Raw genomic sequence first — 20,341 nt, 5'->3', positions numbered from 1 at the left:
TGTTACTCAGAAGCATTTTAAAGCCTTTAAAATAAGGGGATATCTCCACCTTAGAGCAAGAAGATATAGAGCATTAACAGCAAGGCAAACCTAAGCAGTTATTTGCATGCAGTCTTCTTACAGTGTATGCAATTGGCTACCACACTGATTCAGTCACTCTACTGAATGCACAGGTCCATGGTTGATTTTCAAAGAGAACTATGGTTATTGTTGTTCAGAGTTATTGTGGATCATATGTCATAATGAGAAAGGAAAGGGAGAAATTTTTAGCAGTTCAAAAATCCATCTGAACTGTTCAGGCTATGTATTTAGGGGAAGTAAAGTTACACAGGAATTGAAAGCGCTGTCAGCAAAACACAGTAGCCATTGTTAACCAGTCTGTTCTGCTGTAACAGAGTGAAAGCTCAATATGAAGCTGTGCAAAGGGGGCGATGTGATTCACACATGATGTAAAGCTTCTCTACTTGCTTGTTCACAGGAAGCAGAGAATCGGGCTGCCATGAAAATTCAAAAAGCTTTTCGTAAAATGGTCACAAGAAAACTGGAAACACGTAGATGCGCAGCCCTGCGAATTCAGTCCTTCCTTCAGATGGCTGTGTGTCGAAGAAGATTTCTTCACCAGAAAAGAGCTGCGGTCACACTGCAGCAGTATGTCAGGACATGGCAAACCAGAAAACAGTTTCTAATGTATAGAAAGGCTGCAGTGGTTTTACAAAATCACTACAGAGCCCTTCTGTCTGTAAAACATCAAAGACAGTTTTATTTACGAATCAGGAGCAGTATTATCACTATTCAAGCTGCAGTTAAAGGATTTATACAGAAAAGGAGATTTCAAAAAATTAAAAATAGCACCTTCAAAATTCAGGTATTTATATATTTGAATGCAAAGCTTTAACCTTTTCTGACCAGTTTTTGTTAGAATTTATAAAGCAAACTAAAACAGATCATGAAAATCATAGTGTTGTGTGTAAATTACCAACTTACTTAAAACATAAAATATAGGAACCAGATTAAATAACTTGCGAGTGTTGCACAGAAAAGACAGGTGCAGGAGTTGAATCCAGGTGCTTCAGCTATTTCTGTTCTACCTATAATAAACTGAGCTTTGAACTTAGATGTGAAATGTTAGTGTTTTACTCGGTGGCTGTTAAACTTAGAATACTGAGTTGAAGGATCAATTGGAAATAGCCAAGTAAATTGTAAAAGGAATATTCAGTTGCAGCAGATTAACATGGAAAACTCCAAAACCTAAAGAGAGCAATAAAAAGTGATATGAAACTACTTTGGCAATAGAGGCAGTAAGATTCTGGCTCTCACTGTCTAACTCTGCCTGGCAAAAAAAAAAAAAAAAAAAAAAAAAAAAGACTTAATGTGTGTCAGAGTCATGATATGATCATATCTCTGCAGTTGATTATTTTCAGCCTTAAGCGTATGTTAATTGTCCTTAATATTGATTCTCCAATTTTATAAAAAATAGCTCATTGCATATTTCTTATATTTGTGTATTTACTAGGCCATGTGGAGGAGATACAAGGCTAGGAAATATTTACGTAAAGTGAAAGCTGTCCGCAGGATTCAAGCCTGGTATCGGTGTCAAAGAGCACGCAAAGAATATCTGGCTGTGTTAGAAGCTGTTAAAATTATTCAAGGTTACTTCTATACCAAACTGGAGAGAGAACGGTAATATATTGTAGCTCTATGGAAGAATGAGAGTATCTTGTGTATGTAGCTAAGTGCTCATATAAAATAACACTATTGGGTGGGCTTTGGCTCAGTGGGTTAAGCCGCAGCTTGGGATGCTGCATTCCATATCAGAATGCCAGTTTGAGTACTGGCTACTCTGCTTCCGATCTAGTTTCCTGCTGATGTACATCCTGTGAGGCAGCAGATTATAGATTCAAGTGCTTAGGCTTCTGCCACCCACATGGGAGACCAGATGGATTTTTGGAATCCTGTCTTCAGCTTGGCCTTGTCTTGGCTCTTGTAGGCATTTGGGGAGTGAACCAGCAGATGGAAGATGAAAGATCAATTGATCTCTCTCTCCCTCCCTCCTTTCTCCCCTCCTCCCCCTGCCTTTCAACTAGTTGTAATAAATAAACATTTAAGGGAAATAACACTGTTCATTGAATTGTCTTATATATTAAAGTAATTTAAAATTACTTTCTAATAACTACTTTTTTAGATTTCTAAATTTGAGAACATCAACAATTACCATTCAGAGAAGATGGAGAGCTATACTTTCTGCAAGAATAGCTCGTGAGAACTTCTTAATGATAAAAGTAGGTATAAGAAACATTTTTCCAAGAACTACTTTAGGAAAATAACAAAAATATTGTTTTTATACCTATGTATGTATTTCACATATACATATTATAGTCAATTGGAAATTATATTCTTCAATAAAAACATGCATATTTGTTAGTATTGTGTATATATACATATTTATGAAATATTCTCAAACTCAAGTTTGAATGAGTTAAGTGAAAATAAATAATGTTTGGGGACAGTCATAATGTAACATTAAACGTCAAAGTTTTAAAGTAGCTAAAATTCCTATGATCTTTTATTAAATAAATCTGTTAAAATTCTTACTACTGACACTTAATGTATTTGTTCCTTGTAACAACCTTATGAGGCAATTACTCTGTAAGCCCACTCATTTTACAGATGAGGAAACAGATTTAAAGAGATAAAATGGTATTTCTCAAGGTCATTTCACTATTTGGCAAGGGAATTAGGCTCTAAAACTAGCCTTAAAACTCACCTAGCTTAAATGACTTAAACCATTTTAATTCATATCCTTTTTAGTATATTTGTTATACTTTGGTTGTGAGCATATCTGTGGGATTGCGGTGTGTAAAATGCAATATATGGTTCTTGAAGCTATGTAAAGTTTCCCTCATAGCTGTTTATAATGTCCACTCTGCGCTTACTGTAGCTAGCATTTTTGTCAGATGCGTTTGTCCTATAATAATCTTTGTTCTTTTCTGCCTTACTGTGAAAATAATCAAGAAGATAAGAGGGAAGGAGCCCTAGGTATTATTGATCCTGGCCTGCTCCTTCATTTTTGGCTCTAGATTTATATGAGTTTAGAAATAACACTTCATCACCTGTCATATCTATGAAATACAGAACATTTTAAAACTATAATTGTAAAGAAGATAATTGCCCATCCCATTTTATGCTAAGAAATTCAAGAGCCTCTTGATTCATTGAAATTTGTACTATTTCCATCTATTAATGATACTTGCAAATTTTTCCTTGTAGAGACATCGAGCTGCTAGTGTGATCCAAGCACATTTTAGAACATATAAAGGAAGGCAGGTCTTTCTTCACCAGAAACCTGCATTGATCATACAAAAATATATCCAAGCCAGGGAGGCTGAGAAGTGTGAAAGGATGAAATATGCTGAATTAGAAGAATCTACAATTATTCTTCAAGCACTGGTTCGCGGTTGGTTAGTAAGAAAAAGAGTACGTATTTTTAAGTAGACTTTCTCAGTGTTATGAAATGAAAGTATTTGATGTTAAGTAGTGTGAAGAAATTTTGGATGTTAGAGAATTTCAGAACGAATAAGTGTGCACTGTTAACTTAAATTCATTCAGCTGACAAGAGCACTGTTTTGACAGACTTTTGTTCTGTGACCCTGCTTTTTCCTAGAGATGCTCACTGCCAAGGGTGAAAAATAAAATTTCTCTTGCATAATAACTTTTTTTTTTTTTTTTTTTTTTTTATAGGCAGAGTGGACAGAGAGAGAGAGAGACAGAGAGAAAGGTCTTCCTTTGCCGTTGGTTCACCCTCCAATGGCCGCCGTGGCCGGCGTGCTGCGGCCGGCACACTGCACTGATCCGATGGCAGGAGCCAGATACTTATCCTGGTCTCCCATGGGGTGCAGGGCCCAAGCACTTGGGCCATCCTCCACTGTACTCCCTGGCCACAGCAGAGAGCTGGACTGGAAGAGGGGCAACCGGGACAGAATCTGGCACCCTGACCGGGACTAGAACCCGGTGTGCCGGCGCCGCTAGGCGGAGGATTAGCCTAGTGAGCCGCGGCAGCCGCATATTAACTCTTTAAAAAGAACTGATGGAAGTATGAGACAAAAAAACCATAGTTGAAGAAGGACAATTATTGTTCAAGTAGCTTTTTGCTACCACAAATCAGCTCTTTGACATATATGTCTCATTCCTGCAATAGCTTCCACATTTCATTGAGAAAAAAATCCATATTTAGGATGCTCATGAGACATTTCCAGTGTGTAAAGTCTTGGCATAGACAAAATAATGAGATTTGAAAATAAAAAGAACTATTTTGTATTTTGTTCATTAAGTATAAATTGGAAGTCTAAAGGTCACGGGTTACTGCAGAAAACTTATACTATATGAGTCTTAGGCTCACTTGTGCTAGACTAATATTGGAAAAATAATTCATTTTATTTTGTCTAATTTAGTATCACCATCTCTAATAGTCTTCCTGTAACCTATTTTAGCTTTAATGTTTATACCTTTCTCATTGTAAGTAGATTGAAAAGCCTTAACTAGTGTTATAGAGAATATATTGAGCAGTTTACTTAAATTAAATGTTATTATTTTTTAGTTAAGTGCCCAAAATGTACTTTTGCTTTCTATGCTATGAGTTTTGTTACACTGTTAAAATATGGTTAATACAGATTAAGAGTTATGAGTGTTACACTGTTAAAATATGATTAGTACAGATTATAATAATTTTGAATTATAATGTAACTAATACTAAAAGTATTTTTTACTAGTTGATAGATTTTGATATTGAGTTTATACAAAAATAAACCTTAATTATCTTAGGAGTCAGAGAGTTAATAATTAATGTGCTACTCTTCCCCCCTCTTTAGATTTTAGAACAGAAAACCAGAAGTCGGCTGCTTCGCTTCACAGCAGCTTCGTATTATCACCTGGCTGCCGTCAGCATCCAAAGAGCTTTCAGACGTCACCTTGCTGCGAAGCATGCTAACAAGCAGGTTAATTCAGCCATCTGTATTCAGGTTAGCAACAAACTCGATGATACAGTTTTTCTGTTAAAAACTTTTCATATATCATAAAGAGTTTCCACACACCTTATTTGAAGGGCATATAATATTTAGCCTTTCACCATTTAGCCAGTAGGATGATTTTGAGGGTTAGAAATTGGCTGATGTTTTATTGCACAAGAAACCAAACTGAATTATTCTGTTTTGTAGTTGTACTTATGAACAGTTCTACCAGCAGAATATTTCTCTACATCCTTCATCCTTGCAAGCACAGGGCTTTGGAACACTTTCTGCTTTCTGACATTCTAATGAATGGGAAAACGATCTCATTTTTGTTTTGATTTACTCAGTTGCTAGCATTTTTCATATGTGTTAGTTTATTCAAGTTTTTATCAGTGTATTTTAATTGTATTTTTGTGTGCATTACTCATTTTTCTGTTGGATGCTCTTATGATATTAGGTGTGCTTTTTATATTCTGGAGAAGGATCTATATATATACATAAAATATTGAGTGACAAGTATTGCAGAATGATGTATACAGCTGAATATAATTGATACAAATTGTAAAATGAAGGCAGTGTTGTGCACGATGAAATACATGTGTGCACACACACACAAGTATATGAAGGGTTTGCACCAAGTGGAACAGGGAAGTGATGCTACTGGTGAGGGCTGAAAGCTACTTCAAGGGCTAGCATTGTGACACAGTGGGTTTTGCTGCCACTTGTGACTTCAGCATCCCATGTGAGCACTGGTTCAAGTCCCAGCTGCTCTATTTCCTATCCAGCTCCAGGCTCTGGCTTCCGTCTGACCCAGACCTAGACATTTGGGGAGTGAACCATTGGTGGAAGATCTTTCTTTCTGTCCTCTCTACCTTTCAAATAAATAACTTTTAAACATACATACATCAGTATACTGTTCTTTTTCTTTCTCATGTATTTAAATATATATATGTATTTTTTTAAAATCTTGAAGTAAAAATGAGAACAATCCTTATATGTTTTAAACAGAGATGGTTTAGAGCAAGCTTACAACAAAAGAGATTTATTCAGAAAAATGATAGCATGATAAAAATTGAACATGCTGTTCAAGAATGTCTGAACCAACAAAATAAGGCTGCAACAGTAATACAGAAAGCAGTGCGCCAATTTCTCCTTCGCAAAAAACAGGAAAAAATTAGTAATGGAATCACTAAAATTCAGGTAAATGAAAATTATGTGATTTTTAAGATTAGGACCTGAATTGATTTAATTGAAATGATACTATGTATAAATGTATTAAAAATATATACATTGTGGAAATAGACAAAGATATAAGTTTAAAACCTTGGCTATATTACTAAAGTTATTATTTTATCTCTTTAAGGCTTTATGGAGAGGCTATTATTGGAGGAAGAAAAATGATTGTACAAAAATTAAAGCTATCCGACTAAGTCTACAAGTTGTTAATAGAGAGATTCAAGAAAATGACAAACTCTACAACAGAACTGCACTTGCACTTCATTATCTTTCAACTTATAAGCACCTTTCTGCCATTCTTGAAGCTTTAAAGCACCTAGGTTAGTTATTTTTGAGATATCTTGAATAAGATAAGGAATGCTTAACGAATGTTGTAATGGTACAGTATTAGCTAAAACTTCATTTTGTTGCTGTGAATTTACCTAATTTTTTCCCTTTCAGAGGTAGTTACTAGATTGTCTCCTCTTTGCTGTGAAAACATGGCCCAGAGTGAAGCAATTCCTAAAATATTTGTTTTGATCCGAAGTTGTAATCGCAGTGTTCCTTGTATGGAAGTTATCAGATATGCTATACAAGTCTTGCTTAATGTAGCTAAGGTAATTTTCCATTTTAATAATAAAATATTCATTGATCAAGAAACATGACCCTACAAATTAAGTTTATGCTTTCTCATCACTAGAACTTAGATCTAAGTTAAAATTAATTTATGTGCTAGAGTCTGAGGGGGAGGGGTGTTTAATCTGTTAAGAACTACAGATAGAAACTCTAATTTTAATATAATTTTATTTCTCCTGCTTTTCCAATATTTATAACAGTGATGACTGACATTGAGTATATACTACATGCTAGGAGTTCTCATGCATTTTTTAACTGACTCCTTATAAAAATCCTCAAATATAGTTTGTATTCCCATTTTATAGAGATGGAATAAGTTATATTCATTAGTTTCCTCTTCTAAAAACCTAAGTGTGTTAAATTATGGACTTGAATTTAAATTCACTCTGTCATGAAGCTGCTGCTGTTACCTGCTGTATGTCTCAAAACAGTAACACCTCATTGTAATCACGTCTGCCAAAATGTGATTGCTACAACATACTTACCCTGCCATGTTCTGTGTATTAGTGTAAGTCTTTAGTTTTGGATTATACCAAGCTAGATTGCTGGCAATCAAAATTATTAGTATGAAAGATTTCTCTTCCCTACCCAAGCCCTTAGAGCACTACCACAACTTAGAGCACATTGAGCTACATTTTCATATTGAGAGGCAGGGGATAAGAGCGTAGATTCTAATGCCTGGGTTTGAATCTCAGCTCTGCAGGTAATGACCTGCATTAGAGGTTGCTTGGCCTCTTAGTGCCTCACTTTCCTCAACTGTAAAATGGATAGAGTAACAGTACCCATCTCAAAGTATTATTTTGAGGATTAAGTGGGTTAATGTATGTAAGTACTTGATACACTAACATGCCTTATAACTGCCAGCTAATTAATGTCATTTTGTTATTTGTGTAACCATGCAAATTGAATATGAATCTAATGATACAATTATATAAATGCACATTGGGATAAGTATATCCTAGATTTATTAATGTCACACTTTTTTAATTTCAAAGCAGACTCATTTTCTGTTCAATAGCATACATTAACGTAACTAAGTAGATCTTGGCTTTACTTGTTATCTTACCCTGTGATTGACTGTCATACATAAGTTCTTTCCTGAAAGGAAAAGAAATGGTCTTATCTTTAAAAACTTCCTCTTAATTACTTCCAGATGTTCATTGTGAGAGATTTTAAACTTTCTTTTTGACTGGTCAGTTTCTAAAATTACGTATCCATTGTAACTTTTAATTTCATTCTCTTCTTTTCAAGTATGAGAAAACTACTTCAGCAGTTTATGATGTAGAAAATAGTATAGATACATTATTGGAGCTTTTGCAGATGTACAGAGAAAAACCTGGTGATAGAGTTGCAGACAAAGGTGGAAGCATTTTCACAAAAACTTGTTGTTTGTTGGCTGTTTTAATGAAGACAACAAATCGAGCCTCTGTAAGTATTAATCAGTTACTTTTTTTTTTTTTGTAAAGATTTATTTGTGTATTTGACAGGCAGAATTACAGAAGCAGAGGCAGAGAGAAGTCTTCCATCCACTGGTTCACTCCCCCAAGGACCCCAATGGCCAGAGCTGGGCCGATCTGAAACCAGGAGCCTGGAGCTTCTTCCAGGTCTCCCACATGAATGCAGGAACCCAAGGGCTTGAACCATCCTCCACTGCTTTCCTAGGCACTTTAGCAGGGAGCTGGAAGTGGAGTATCTGGGACTCAAACTGGCACCCATATGGGATACCAGCACTGCAGGCGATGGCTTTACCCACTATGCCACAGTACTGGCCCCCTAATCAGTTATTTTTCTAGGTTCTTAAGACTATGACTTTGGTACTTTTAACTCATGTATGTGTGTGTGTGTGTGTGTGTGTGTGTGTGGTTGTGTGTGTGGTTGTGTGTGTGTGTGTGTATAAGTTGTTTCTGATGTTAAAGAAATGAAATTCTGGAAATAGAATTTATTCCATCCAGATAAGTAACCAATTCACATGTACCGAAGGGAATAAATTATCCTAGTAAGGTAGAAAACTAGATATGTAGAACTCTTTATCTTCCTGTTGTGACTATAAATGTATTTCAAGTTTTTCTAAGGAGATACCTCTGAGTTATTCTCTGTAGGTATCACAATTAATATGGGGGTAGCCATAAGCTATGATTTGACTGTGTTTGTTATCATGGTAACAGTGGGGAATAACTGAAGATTTTAAGTTAGGGAATGATATTTTCCAGTTTAAGTTTTAATATCATTCTGGCTACTGACTGAAGAATGAATCTGGAAGAGCACAGGCAGATATAGGAGGGAGACACTAAGGAAGAAGGCAAGTACAGATATGGAATGATCTCTGCACGAGACTGTACTTGACTTAGGGTTGTGTCACTGAGACAAGTGGATGACTTCAGAAGCTTTGACATGATAAAATTCACGAGACTTGATAACTGGGTGTGATATTTCTGTATGAGTTAATGTACAATTTTTGAATATTTGACTTCTTTATAGTTGTCTTGTAGATTAGTTCATCATTTAAATCAGTCTGCCTGCTGAAATGAAAGAGCTTTGTCCTTTGTTGTTAAAAGATCAAAACTTACTGTGTATAGCTTATTATGATGGTTGTGTTATTCTAGAAGAGATAAAAATTCAATTATTATTATTTTTTTTTTTTATTTGACAGGCAGAGTTAGACAGTGAGAGAGAAAGACAGAGAGAGAGTTATAGACAGTGAGAGAGAGACAGAGAGAAAGGTCTTCCTTCCATTGGTTCACCCCGCAAATGGCCATTACGGCCAGTGCAGCGAAGCCAGGCGCCAGGTGCTTCCCCCTGGTCTCCCATGCATGTGCAGGGGCCAAGCACTTCAGCCGTCCACCACTGCCTTCCCGGCCCACAGCAGAAAGCTGGACTGGAAGAGGAGCAACTGGGATAGAAACAGAATCCGGCACCCCAACGGGGACTAGAACCCGAAGTGCCAGCGCCACAGGTGGAGGATTAGCCTAGTGAGCCGTGGCGCCGGCCAATTATTATTACTTCTTAATAAATGTACATTTTCTCTTTTAGGATGTACGAAGTAGGTCCAAAGTGGTTGACCGTATTTATAGTCTTTACAAACTTACAGCTCATAAACATAAAATGGATACTAAAAGAATACTTTACAAACAAAAGAAGAATCTTTGTACAGGCACTCCCTTTATTCCAGAAACACCTGTGAGGACCAGGATGGTTTCAAGGTAAGCAGTTAAGTGTACTCCGTAGTTTTTTGTCACTATTCATTAATTGATTCATTCATTAAATAGATATTTATTGAGCACTTACTATACTCAGTATATTGTTCTTAACTATAGAGAAACAAAATATGAATGAGAATGTGTGGTAAATATAAAGGAGGCATTCTAAGTAATGAAGTAATAACTTTGAGCACTTACCTTTATATCTTTGAGCACTTAATCATTATTCAGCAAATTCCTTGTATTAAATAGTTAAAAGCTAAGGCTAAGCTTGTTATCATTTTATTGTATCACTGTTTCCCCCTACATGGAGAACAAACTTTAGAACCTGCCAGAAATTCCTCTCATAATCATAATTTTTGAAATTTCATTTTGTAGAGAAGGTTTTTTTCGTAAGATTTATTTATTTATTTGAAAGGCAGAACTACAGAGAGAGACAGGGAGGGACAAAGAGCTCTTCCATCCTCTGGTTCACTCCACAATGACTGCAGCAACTGGGGCTGGGCCAAGCCAGAACCAGGAGCCTCCTCCAGGTCTCCCACATGGATGCAGGGACCCAAGCACTTGGGCCATCTTCCACTGCTTTCCCAAGTGCATTATTAGAACCAGATTGGAAGTGCAGCAGCCAGAACGTGAACCAGTGCCTGCATGGTATGCCAGCATTGTAGGCAACAGCTTAACCCACTATATCACAACACCAGTCCCCGTAGAAATTCTTTATGAGAACCTATATTAGTTTTTTAAGGCTACCTTAACTAATTACCACAAATCCGGTGGCTTTAAACAATGGAAATGTATTAGTTCACAGTTCTGGAGACCAAGAGTTCATAATCAAGATGTTTCTTAGCAGAGATTCTAGTGTATAATAAGTCCTTCTTTGAGTCTTTCAGCTCTTGGTGCTTCAACGCTTTCCTTGATTTGTGGCTATAGAAGTCATTTTCCTGCCCTTAATCTTTGTATGGCCTCCTTCTCTTTCTTCATCCTCTGTGTCTCATATGAGAACATTTGTCATTGGATTTAGGCCCACCTCACATAATCCAGGAAAATCTTATCTCAAGATCCTTAAGTATATCTGCAAAAAGTGTTTCCAAATAAGATAACATCTATAGGTTCTGTGGACTAGGACATGGATATATCTTTTGTGGGGGCCACTATGCAACCTACTTCAGACCTGTAGAGACCATATATTTAAATAGTTTAAGATAGGTTGATTTAGAAGTTTAGAGAAAAATAGGTGCCCGCTTAACCTGATTAACCAGACAGATCCCTCTGTCACTGTGAAGGAGTAAAAATGGTTTGGAGCTGTAGACACTACCAGGTACTGAAGTTATATTTATTGTAGATCATAGAACTCTGTAGGTCAAGAGAATGACCATGAATGTTCAAATAAAGGAACAAAATAGTAAAGATTTTGACAACTACTAAGATAGGGTAACATGGAATTCAGGTGACCAGGAAATTGTCTCAGGTTTGTAATAATTAAAGTGAGTCCTGAAGGATGAGAAGTAAAAGTAAGAATTAAAGAAAGGTTAAAATATATTGGAGAGGGGCGCTTAATCATGGATTTTGTTTTGGATAAGCCTGAGAAACCTATTATAAAAGTCAGACCCATGCTAGAGAAGTAAACTGGGAAATCATTAGTTTCAGAATACAGGTAGCACTTAAAGGCCAGGACATGAATGTGATCGATCACCTTGAGGGAAGAGAATATGTAGAAAAGCAAAGTCCCAAATTTAATTCCAGTGTAATTCTGCTTATTCCAGAACCAAATAGAGAATGAGTCAGCCAGGGACCCTTAAAAGAGGTTGCTACTCACATAGGAAATATTCTAAAGAAAGTAGTGTGTCAATCATCTATATGGAATACTGCTGAGAGCTCAAGTTAAATGAAGATGAAAAAATGCCTGTTGGATTTAGCAAGGTGGAATTAATGCTGATGTAGTGACATGTGCCAGATGAGAATTGAAAACAAATGAAACTCAGCATATGAGAAATTTATGTCTGGATACTAAAGAACAAAGAAGGCCTTTAGAGGATTTTAGAGAAACAACTCATAAAGCCAAATATGAGGGTACTTCAAAAACTTAACAGGAAAATTGAAATTAAAGATAAGCTTATTTTGGTGCAAAATTTTCAATGCAAAGATTTTTAAAAGCCATACATAGTTTTTTCATAATATGCATTTTCCACAGACTTTTTGAAGACCCTTTATTATGCCTAGATTTCAAAAATTTGCACTGAAACAATTTTTTAATTCTATTTTCCATGAATTATGTGAAGTCACCTCACAACTGAAGGGAAAGAATCAACTGTTTATCATCTTTCTTCTTATAGACTGTGTCTTGTACATATAAAAGAGTTCTCTGCTATAGGCCATGATCATGGAGGTCTGACAAAACACTTGAATATATTGATTGAATCTGATAACAATAATCAAATCTATTGACGTATCCTGATATCAGAAAAAACTAAAACAAGCAGATACCTGTGTCTTGTGGCACATAGCATCTTCTAAACAGGATTTCATTCCATAAAACCCTAGTTACTCAGTCCTTTTTAATGCTACTCAGGGTGTGACTCACGGACAGACTAGTGTCAGACTACAAACTATATTACTGTTCCTTGTTGATAAACATTCAGAAATTTAGAGAGTGTGGAGAACTTTTATGGTAATTTAACCTTTGACCTTGCAGTTACGTATTTTTTAAGATAGCCTTATTGAGGTTTAATTTGCATATAATAAGCCCTATCCTTTTAAAGTGTAAAATGTGATAAATTTTCTTTATGAAGCTTGTGTTGGTCTTCTTTTATAGGACTCTAGTATTATTCTTCTATTAGATAGTATAAAGTAGAATTATAATACTGATATAAGATACAAGTGTGTTAATATTCATGAGTTTTTTAATGATCTAAAACTTGTAACACTAGAACTTCAGCTGAGACTTAATATTTTGCTGAAATAGAAAATTATATCAGAAAATTATTGATTTATTATGCTCTGATTTTACCTTAACAAAAAGATTGAATTTATTTTGGTGAGCTATCATGAGGTTTAATTACCTCCCTCCTTCCTTTCCCTCTCTCTTTTCCTTTATGTACCTCACAACTTCTGCATATTAGGAATAAGTCCTGTGGTGTTGACAATTCACCATTTCTTGACCTGAGTGAAGACAGATGTTACAGAGTTCACTTTGATTATAAAATGTATAATAACATTAGAAATTGATTTTATGCATACATGTTTCACAGTATAGCATAAAAATAGTCTACTTGCTTAAAGTTCATTAATGTATCGTTTCTACATATGGTTTTAGTTTAATGCATTATTAGAATTTATTATTCATTAGGTTTTAAAGTTATTACTAACATATGAATGAACAGATTCTTTATTTCTTTTGATAGAGGTTAAATTTGCCAATATCATTTTCTAAGTATACAATTTAATGAGTTTTAAAACCATTACAGTTGTGAAACCACAACCACAATTCTTAGGTGTTTAAATTTTAACTGAAAAGTGATCCCTGTTAGGAATTTGGAAAACATTATGCTGAGTGAAATAAGCCAATCCCAAAGGGACAAATACCACTTGTTCTCCCTGATAGGTGACAACTAACTGAGCACCAAAAAGGAAACCTGTTAAAGTGAAATGAACACTATGAGAAATGGTGACTTGATCAGCCCTCACCCTGACTGTTGATGAACAACCTAATATGTTATCCCTCTTAGTATTTTTTTTGTCTGTTCTACTTAATACTTTTGGTTGAATACTGTAATCAATACACAATTCTTCTTAAGTGCTGAAACTTAACTGAAAAGTGATCACTGTTAAATATAAGAGTGGGAATAAGAGAGGGAAGAGATGTGCAATTCAGGACATGCTCAAGCTGACTTACCTCAAACGGTAGAGTTAGAAACATACCAGGGGATTCCAATTCAATCCCATCAAGGTGGCATGTACCAATGCCATCTCACTAGTCCCAGTGATCAATTTCTGTTCACAGTTGATCATAATCATAGGACTAAGAACCAAAGGGATCACATAAACAAGAATAGTGTCTGCAAATACTAGCTGATAGAATCAAAAAGGGAGAGAACGATCCAACATGGGAAGTGAGATACACAGCAGACCTGTAGAATGGCAGATGTCCTAAACAGCACTCTGGCCTCAGAATCAGCCCTTAAGGCATGTGGATCTGGCTGAAAAGCCCATGAGAGTATTTCTGGCATGGAAAGCCAAGACACTCTGGGGAAAAAAAAAAAACCCTAAATGAAAGATCTCCACAAGTGAGATCCCAGTGGAAAGAACGGGTCATCAAAGAAGGAGGTACCTTTCTCTGAAGAGAGGAAAGAACTTCCACTTTGACCATGGCCTTGTCTAAATATGATCAGAGTCGGTGAACTCAGGGGGCTTCCATAGCCTTGGCAGCTCATGACAAGATCCTAGGGTGATTACTGATGCCATAAACAAGAGTGTCAATTTGTTAAGTCAACAACAGGAGTCACTGTGCACTTACTCCTCATGTAAGATCTTTGTCCTTAGTGTGCTGTACATTGAGATTTAATGCTATAACTAGTACTCAAACAGTATTTTTCACTTTATGTTTCTGTGTGGGAGCAAACTGTTGAAATCTTTACTTAATGTATGCTAAACTGATCTGTATATAAAGATAATTGAAAATGAATCTTGATGTGAATGGAAGGGGAGAGGGAGTGGCAAAGGGGAGGGTAGCGGGTGGGAGGGACGTTATGGGCGGGAAGCCATTGTAATCCATAAGCTGTACTTTGGAAATTTATATTCATTAAATAAAAGTTAAAAAAAAAAAGAAAAAAAGGAAAGGAAGAAAATAGTCATCTTTGAGAGAAAGGGAGTCAATTTCATAGTGCCCATTTCAGATTTGAAATTCTTGACATAAAATCAGTCAGCCTGTTTGTATAATAATTTTTATTTAGCAACATTCAGCTGTATGGGAAGATATTTTGGTTCTATTTAGAATCTGAATAGAATTTTCTAGATGAATTTTGTAGTAGATAAACAGGTCATGATATTTGCAGAGGGGATTATATTGAAGCACATAAATAAAGACAGAGGGAAATGAGACCAAAATTCTGAAGAATGGTAGGAACATATTGAGGTCAAATGAACTAGAAAGCTCAGTGTGGTGGGAAGATTGGTTCAGTATAAATCAGAAATGTTGGTTGGAGAATTGAAGTCTCAAACTGAGATGTTAGTGATGGTGTATTTCTGATGATGATGATGATGATGATGATGAGGTCTAGTGTGGGACCACATGAGAAAGAATTGGTTGAGGTAGAACAGAAAGAGACAAAAACTGACCAGGTTGTTGGCTTTGGGGCCACGTGGGTTTTGACTGTAGTGAGATGGTGAAAGGAGCTGAGAACCAAGAACCAGGTGTACAAAGAACAAGACATTGGGAGTCTGGTTCTATTCAAAAGGCAATGATGGAGCTAAGCAGAATAAGCATCAAGGAAGCCAAGATCATTTTTTAGGAAGGATGGAGAGAAGTATAGAGGAGCATTGTCCCATAGCAGTAGTATGGAACTGGTAATAAGCAACAATATGAAGCCCTTCCCACCTCTTTGACAAAGTTGTAAGGAAAATGATGTGTTCAAGAAAAACCACATTTTAATGAAGATGGAAAACAATTGAAGCCAACTGTTTTAAGAGAAGAACTTTATTAATACCATATTTTTTCTTAACAGACTTAAACCAAATTGGGTTTTGAGAAGAGATAACATGGAAGAAGTCACGAATCCCCTACAAGCTATTCAAATGGTGATGGATACACTTGGCATTCCTTATTAGTAAATGTAAACATTTTCAGTTTATACAGCATAAAAAATTTAAACTAATCATGAATATGTAGTATTTTTTGCTTTCTGTGTACAACTTTCAGAATTGAACATTGTATCAAAGTTAAAAAAATGCATATATGTATAACAAAAACAAAACAGTCTTCATTGTTTTATTTAATACTCTTATGTATATAATAAACTATTACATTATAAAATTATTATCATGCTTTGTTATTCATGCCTATTAAAGTATTATATTGGTTTAAATATGAGTCATTTTCTGAAAGGAGAAAAACTAGCTTATACCTCTATTTTATAGATGTTAAGGCATTTTTCCAAAACAAATAATGCAAATTGAAGATTCTGTTGACTCACTTGGAAGTGAGAAGAGGATAAAATAAACCCCCAAATGCCTGTGGACAGCATCTTCATTTGTATCCTTGACAGGCTGGAATATCCACATAGGCAAGAAAGCCCCTTTGGGAAAGTTAAAAAGAATGCCACCTGCCACTGTATATTCTAACAGTCATTAATTTTGAACTGATTGCTCTTTCCACTTTAAATTATAACCCATAGTATTGCTTATAATAGAAATGTCTTTATCTGTATACCACAGACCTAGAAGTGATTCAATGTTGAAACATTAGCTTGTGGTTTTCCAAGGCTATAGAAAGTCTAATTCTGTTTGACATCTGATAAAGTCTCAAAGTCTCCATATTTGGATGCCATAAAAGTTCTTTAACTATTTGGAGAAAAACAGTAGTAGCTAGAAGAGGCAAGGCTGTTTACTACAACAGTTTAAGGATTAAGCTCAATTAATAAGACTGCAGTTATGTGTTTATAATTTGGTCATGATCTAAATATATTGGTTTGTTAAAGAGTATATAGAAATTAATTGATAATTTTAAAATTATTTCTTTCTTTTTAAAATTTGTTCCAGTATAGTTTTAGGAATTTGTCCTACTGTTTTCCAAACAATATTTTTTGTTCATCCTTTCATTGCTTTATTTTTCTCCTCCATTTAACAAAATCTTGATGTAATTTCATTTTGGTAATACTGTTAGGATATAATTGATCAGCATGAAAGATGTTATTGGTACAAATTTATCCTAAGGTGGCTATATCCAATTAGTAGTCGTACAAGAAATATTTAGATGTAGTTAGACATGCAAGATGACGACTTCCAGCTTTTAAGATAGCTCTTTTATTGTTGAATCTCAGCTATAAAACTTTAATGGGCTTTCAACCTACACACTTCCTCCCCTGACTCAGCTGTACTAATTGCTCCTAAAGCAGGCAATAACATCTGTCAGACTTGGACGCTCCCTTTGTCATTCCTGCAGAAATAAGTTCCATTTGCCAGGCAAGGAATGATAGGGCCACAGCCTTAATTTGGAAATCTGGAGTGAAGTTGTGATACACTCTAATTTCTTTAAGGAACCATCCTATCAAATTCAATGCTAGGGGTATTATGTTAGGGGTCACTGGTATCACTGTTGTACACAGAAGTGTAGTTCTAGTCCTGAAACAATCATATCAGGCAAGATAAAATGTGAAGTATGAAAGACACAAAGTGGTGTGATTATAGCATCATCAGGTGATTTCATTACACTGATTTTTACTTCCCAGTCCTTGATGACTTGATGTATTCGTACTCCATCTCATCTTAACATGTTCATTTAATCTGCTTTGGCATGCTTGTGAAACATTTTTCCTACATTTTTTAAAATCCATGCTAATTTGCAATGTGATCACTGCTCTGAGGGTCTTGAGTAATATACATCTGCCTTATAAATTTCCTTGCACATTTTTTAAAATTTTATTGATGGTATCCAAGTTTCATGTATTTCATATATACAGATTTAGGAACACAATGATACTTGCCACCCTACCCTCCCTGCTGTCCATGCTCTAACCCTTCTTCCTCTCTTGTTCCCACTCAGTTTTTACAAAGATTTTCAGATTACTTTATACTCATAAGGTTAAACCTACACTAAGTAAAGAGTAACAAGTAGTATGAAGAAAAAAACACTGTTCCTCAACAATAGAGACAAGGGCAAAATGGACAATTGCAAAATGTCCATTTCACACCAATACTTTACATTTTAGATACTTTATAAGTTACCACAGGTTAGATAGAACATATGGTATTTGTCTCTTTGGGACTGGCTTATTTCACTAGGTATAATGCTTTCCAGTTGCAACCATTATGTTGGAAAAGACAGAATTTCTTTTTTTTTTACAGCTGAGTACTACTCTGTGCTGAAAATATACTTTAAGTTCTTTATCCAGTCATTAGTTGATGTACCTAGGTTAACTCCATATCTTAGCTGTTTGTTGGGAATTGAGCTGCTATAAACATGGGGGACAGATAATGCTTTCATATGCTGATTTATTTTTGAGTAAATTCCCTGGAGTGTGATGGCTGAATCATATGGTAGGTCTATATTCAGACTTCTGAGGTATCCATGCTGTCTTTCACAGTGGCTGCACCAGTTTATATTCATACCAGTAGTGTATTAGGGTACTTTTTCCCCCACAATCTCACCAGCATTTATTGTTTGTTGATTTCTGTGTGAGAACCATTCTAAGTGGGGTGAGGTGAAACCTCATTGTGGTTTTGATTTGCATTTCCATGATTACTAATGATCCTGAGCATTTTTTGAAGTGTCTGTTAGTCATTTGAATTTCCTCACTTGAAAAATGCCTGTTCAAGTTCTTTGCCCATTTCTTAACATTAAGGATTGTTTGTTTTATTGTTGAATTTCTTGAGCTCTTTCTAAATTCTGGATATTAATCCTTCTGGGTCTCCACACAGGTGCAGGGACCCAAGCACTTGGGCCATCTCCCACTGCTTCCCCAGGCCATAAGCAGGGAGCTGGATTATAACTAGAGCAGCTGGGACTCAAACTGGCACCGCAGGCAGAGGCTTAACTTAGTACACCACAGTGCCAGCCCTGTCACTGAATATTTTAGAAGGTCATAAATACTATGGAAAAGATAGAACAGGGAGTGGGGAATGGGTGGCATTGTGGCACAGTGGGTTAAGCTGCCTGTATTGACATCCCATAGTGCCCTTGTCTCTTTTAACAGTTTTTGTCTTAAATTCTATTGTGTCAGCCGGCACCGCGGCTCAATAGGCTAATCCTCCGCCTGCGGCACCGGCACCCCTGGTTCTAGTCCTGGTCGGGGTGCCGGATTCTGTCCCAGTTGCCCGTCTTCCAGGCCAGCTCTCTGCTGTGGTCCGGGAGTGCAGTGGAGGATGGCCCAAGCCCTTGGGCCCTGCACCCGCCTGGGAGACCAGGAGGAAGCACCTGGCTCCTGCCTTCGGATCAGCGTGGTGCACTGGCCGCAGCAGCCATTGCGGGGTGAGCCAACGGAAAAGGAAGACCTTTCTCTCTGTCTCTCTCTCTCACTGTCCACTCTGCCTGCCAAAAAAAAAAAAAAAAAAAATTCTATTGTGTCTGAATACACCTGCCCTTTTTTGCTTTCCATTAGTATGGAATATGTTTTCCATCCTTTTACTTTCAGTCTGGATGTATCTTTGTTGGTGAGATGTGTTTATTGTAGGCAGCAAATGGATGGGTCTTATTTTCTAATGTGTTGGACAAGTCTATCTTTTAACTGGAGGGTTGAGGCCCTTTACATTCAAGGTAGCTATTGGTATGTAATGACTTGGTCCTGTCATTTTTCTGAATATTCCTATTGTTTGGATTTCTTTCATACTTTTACGGGGGAGGGGGAGGGGATTTTCTGCCTTCACATTCTTTCATAATGATGGCTATCTTTCTGTGTTTCTGTGTGTTGCGCATCCTTAAGCATCTCTTGTAAGGCTGGACAAGAGGTAACAAACTGTTTCAACTTCTGTTTGTTATGGAAGATCTTCACCTTCATTCGTAGATGAGAGCTTTTCAGGGTACAGTGTTCTGGGTTGACAGTTTTTTTTCTCTTGAGACTTGGACTATATCTCACCGTTCTCTCCTAGCCTGCAGAGTTTCTGATGAGAAGTCAGCTGAGAATTTAATTGGATATCCTCCAAAAGTAATCTGGCATTTCTCTCATGCACAGTTTAGCATCTTTTACTGTTGGAGGTTTGAGTAAAATGTATCATGGTGAAGATCTTTTCTGATCATGTCTATATGGAGTTCTATGTGCTTCCTGTAAGGATGTCCCTTTCTCCAAACTGGGGAAGTTTTCTGTAATCATTTCATTAAAAAGGCCTTCTAATCCATTCTCTCTTTCCACGCTTTCAGGAACTCCTAAGACCTGTATGTTGGGTCATTTGATAATATCCTCTAAATCTCCAACACTGGTTTTAATTTTTCCAATTTCTTTCTTTTTTTTTCTTTTTTTTTTTTTTTTTTTTTTGGTCTGACTGTAAAATTTCCAAACATTTGCCATCTAATTCAGATATTCTTTCTTCTGCTTCACTGAGTCAGTTGTTAAGGCTTTCCACTGCATGTTTTATTTGATCCAT

General features: G+C 36.2%; 1 protein-coding gene across 3 annotated transcripts in view; it reads left to right on the top strand.

Annotated features, from left to right (window-relative positions):
* ASPM (assembly factor for spindle microtubules) overlaps nt 1–16,083 on the top strand; it is a 53,236-nt gene extending 37,153 nt beyond the window's left edge. For 2 of the 3 annotated variants that reach the window (XM_008268710.5, XM_089312027.1), the window contains 11 exons: nt 479–865; nt 1,514–1,680; nt 2,183–2,279; nt 3,268–3,474; nt 4,866–5,015; nt 6,012–6,203; nt 6,367–6,559; nt 6,681–6,835; nt 8,106–8,282; nt 9,885–10,054; nt 15,772–16,083. In XM_008268710.5, the coding sequence (XP_008266932.4) occupies nt 479–865; nt 1,514–1,680; nt 2,183–2,279; nt 3,268–3,474; nt 4,866–5,015; nt 6,012–6,203; nt 6,367–6,559; nt 6,681–6,835; nt 8,106–8,282; nt 9,885–10,054; nt 15,772–15,874 (1,998 nt within the window). In that variant the 3' untranslated portion in view covers nt 15,875–16,083. The remainder of the gene's footprint in view (nt 1–478; nt 866–1,513; nt 1,681–2,182; nt 2,280–3,267; nt 3,475–4,865; nt 5,016–6,011; nt 6,204–6,366; nt 6,560–6,680; nt 6,836–8,105; nt 8,283–9,884; nt 10,055–15,771) is intronic. The other variant, XM_089312026.1, reaches the window with a different exon arrangement.
* Nucleotides 16,084–20,341: the final 4,258 nt, after the last annotated feature.

The sequence above is a fragment of the Oryctolagus cuniculus genome, chromosome 13 (genome assembly GCF_051225735.1).
Source record: "Oryctolagus cuniculus isolate XC-2025 breed Fujian yellow rabbit chromosome 13, ASM5122573v1, whole genome shotgun sequence".
Taxonomy (NCBI): domain Eukaryota; kingdom Metazoa; phylum Chordata; class Mammalia; order Lagomorpha; family Leporidae; genus Oryctolagus; species Oryctolagus cuniculus.
Note: the sequence above shows the minus strand (reverse complement) of the source record. Positions and strands in the feature narration are given on the sequence as shown.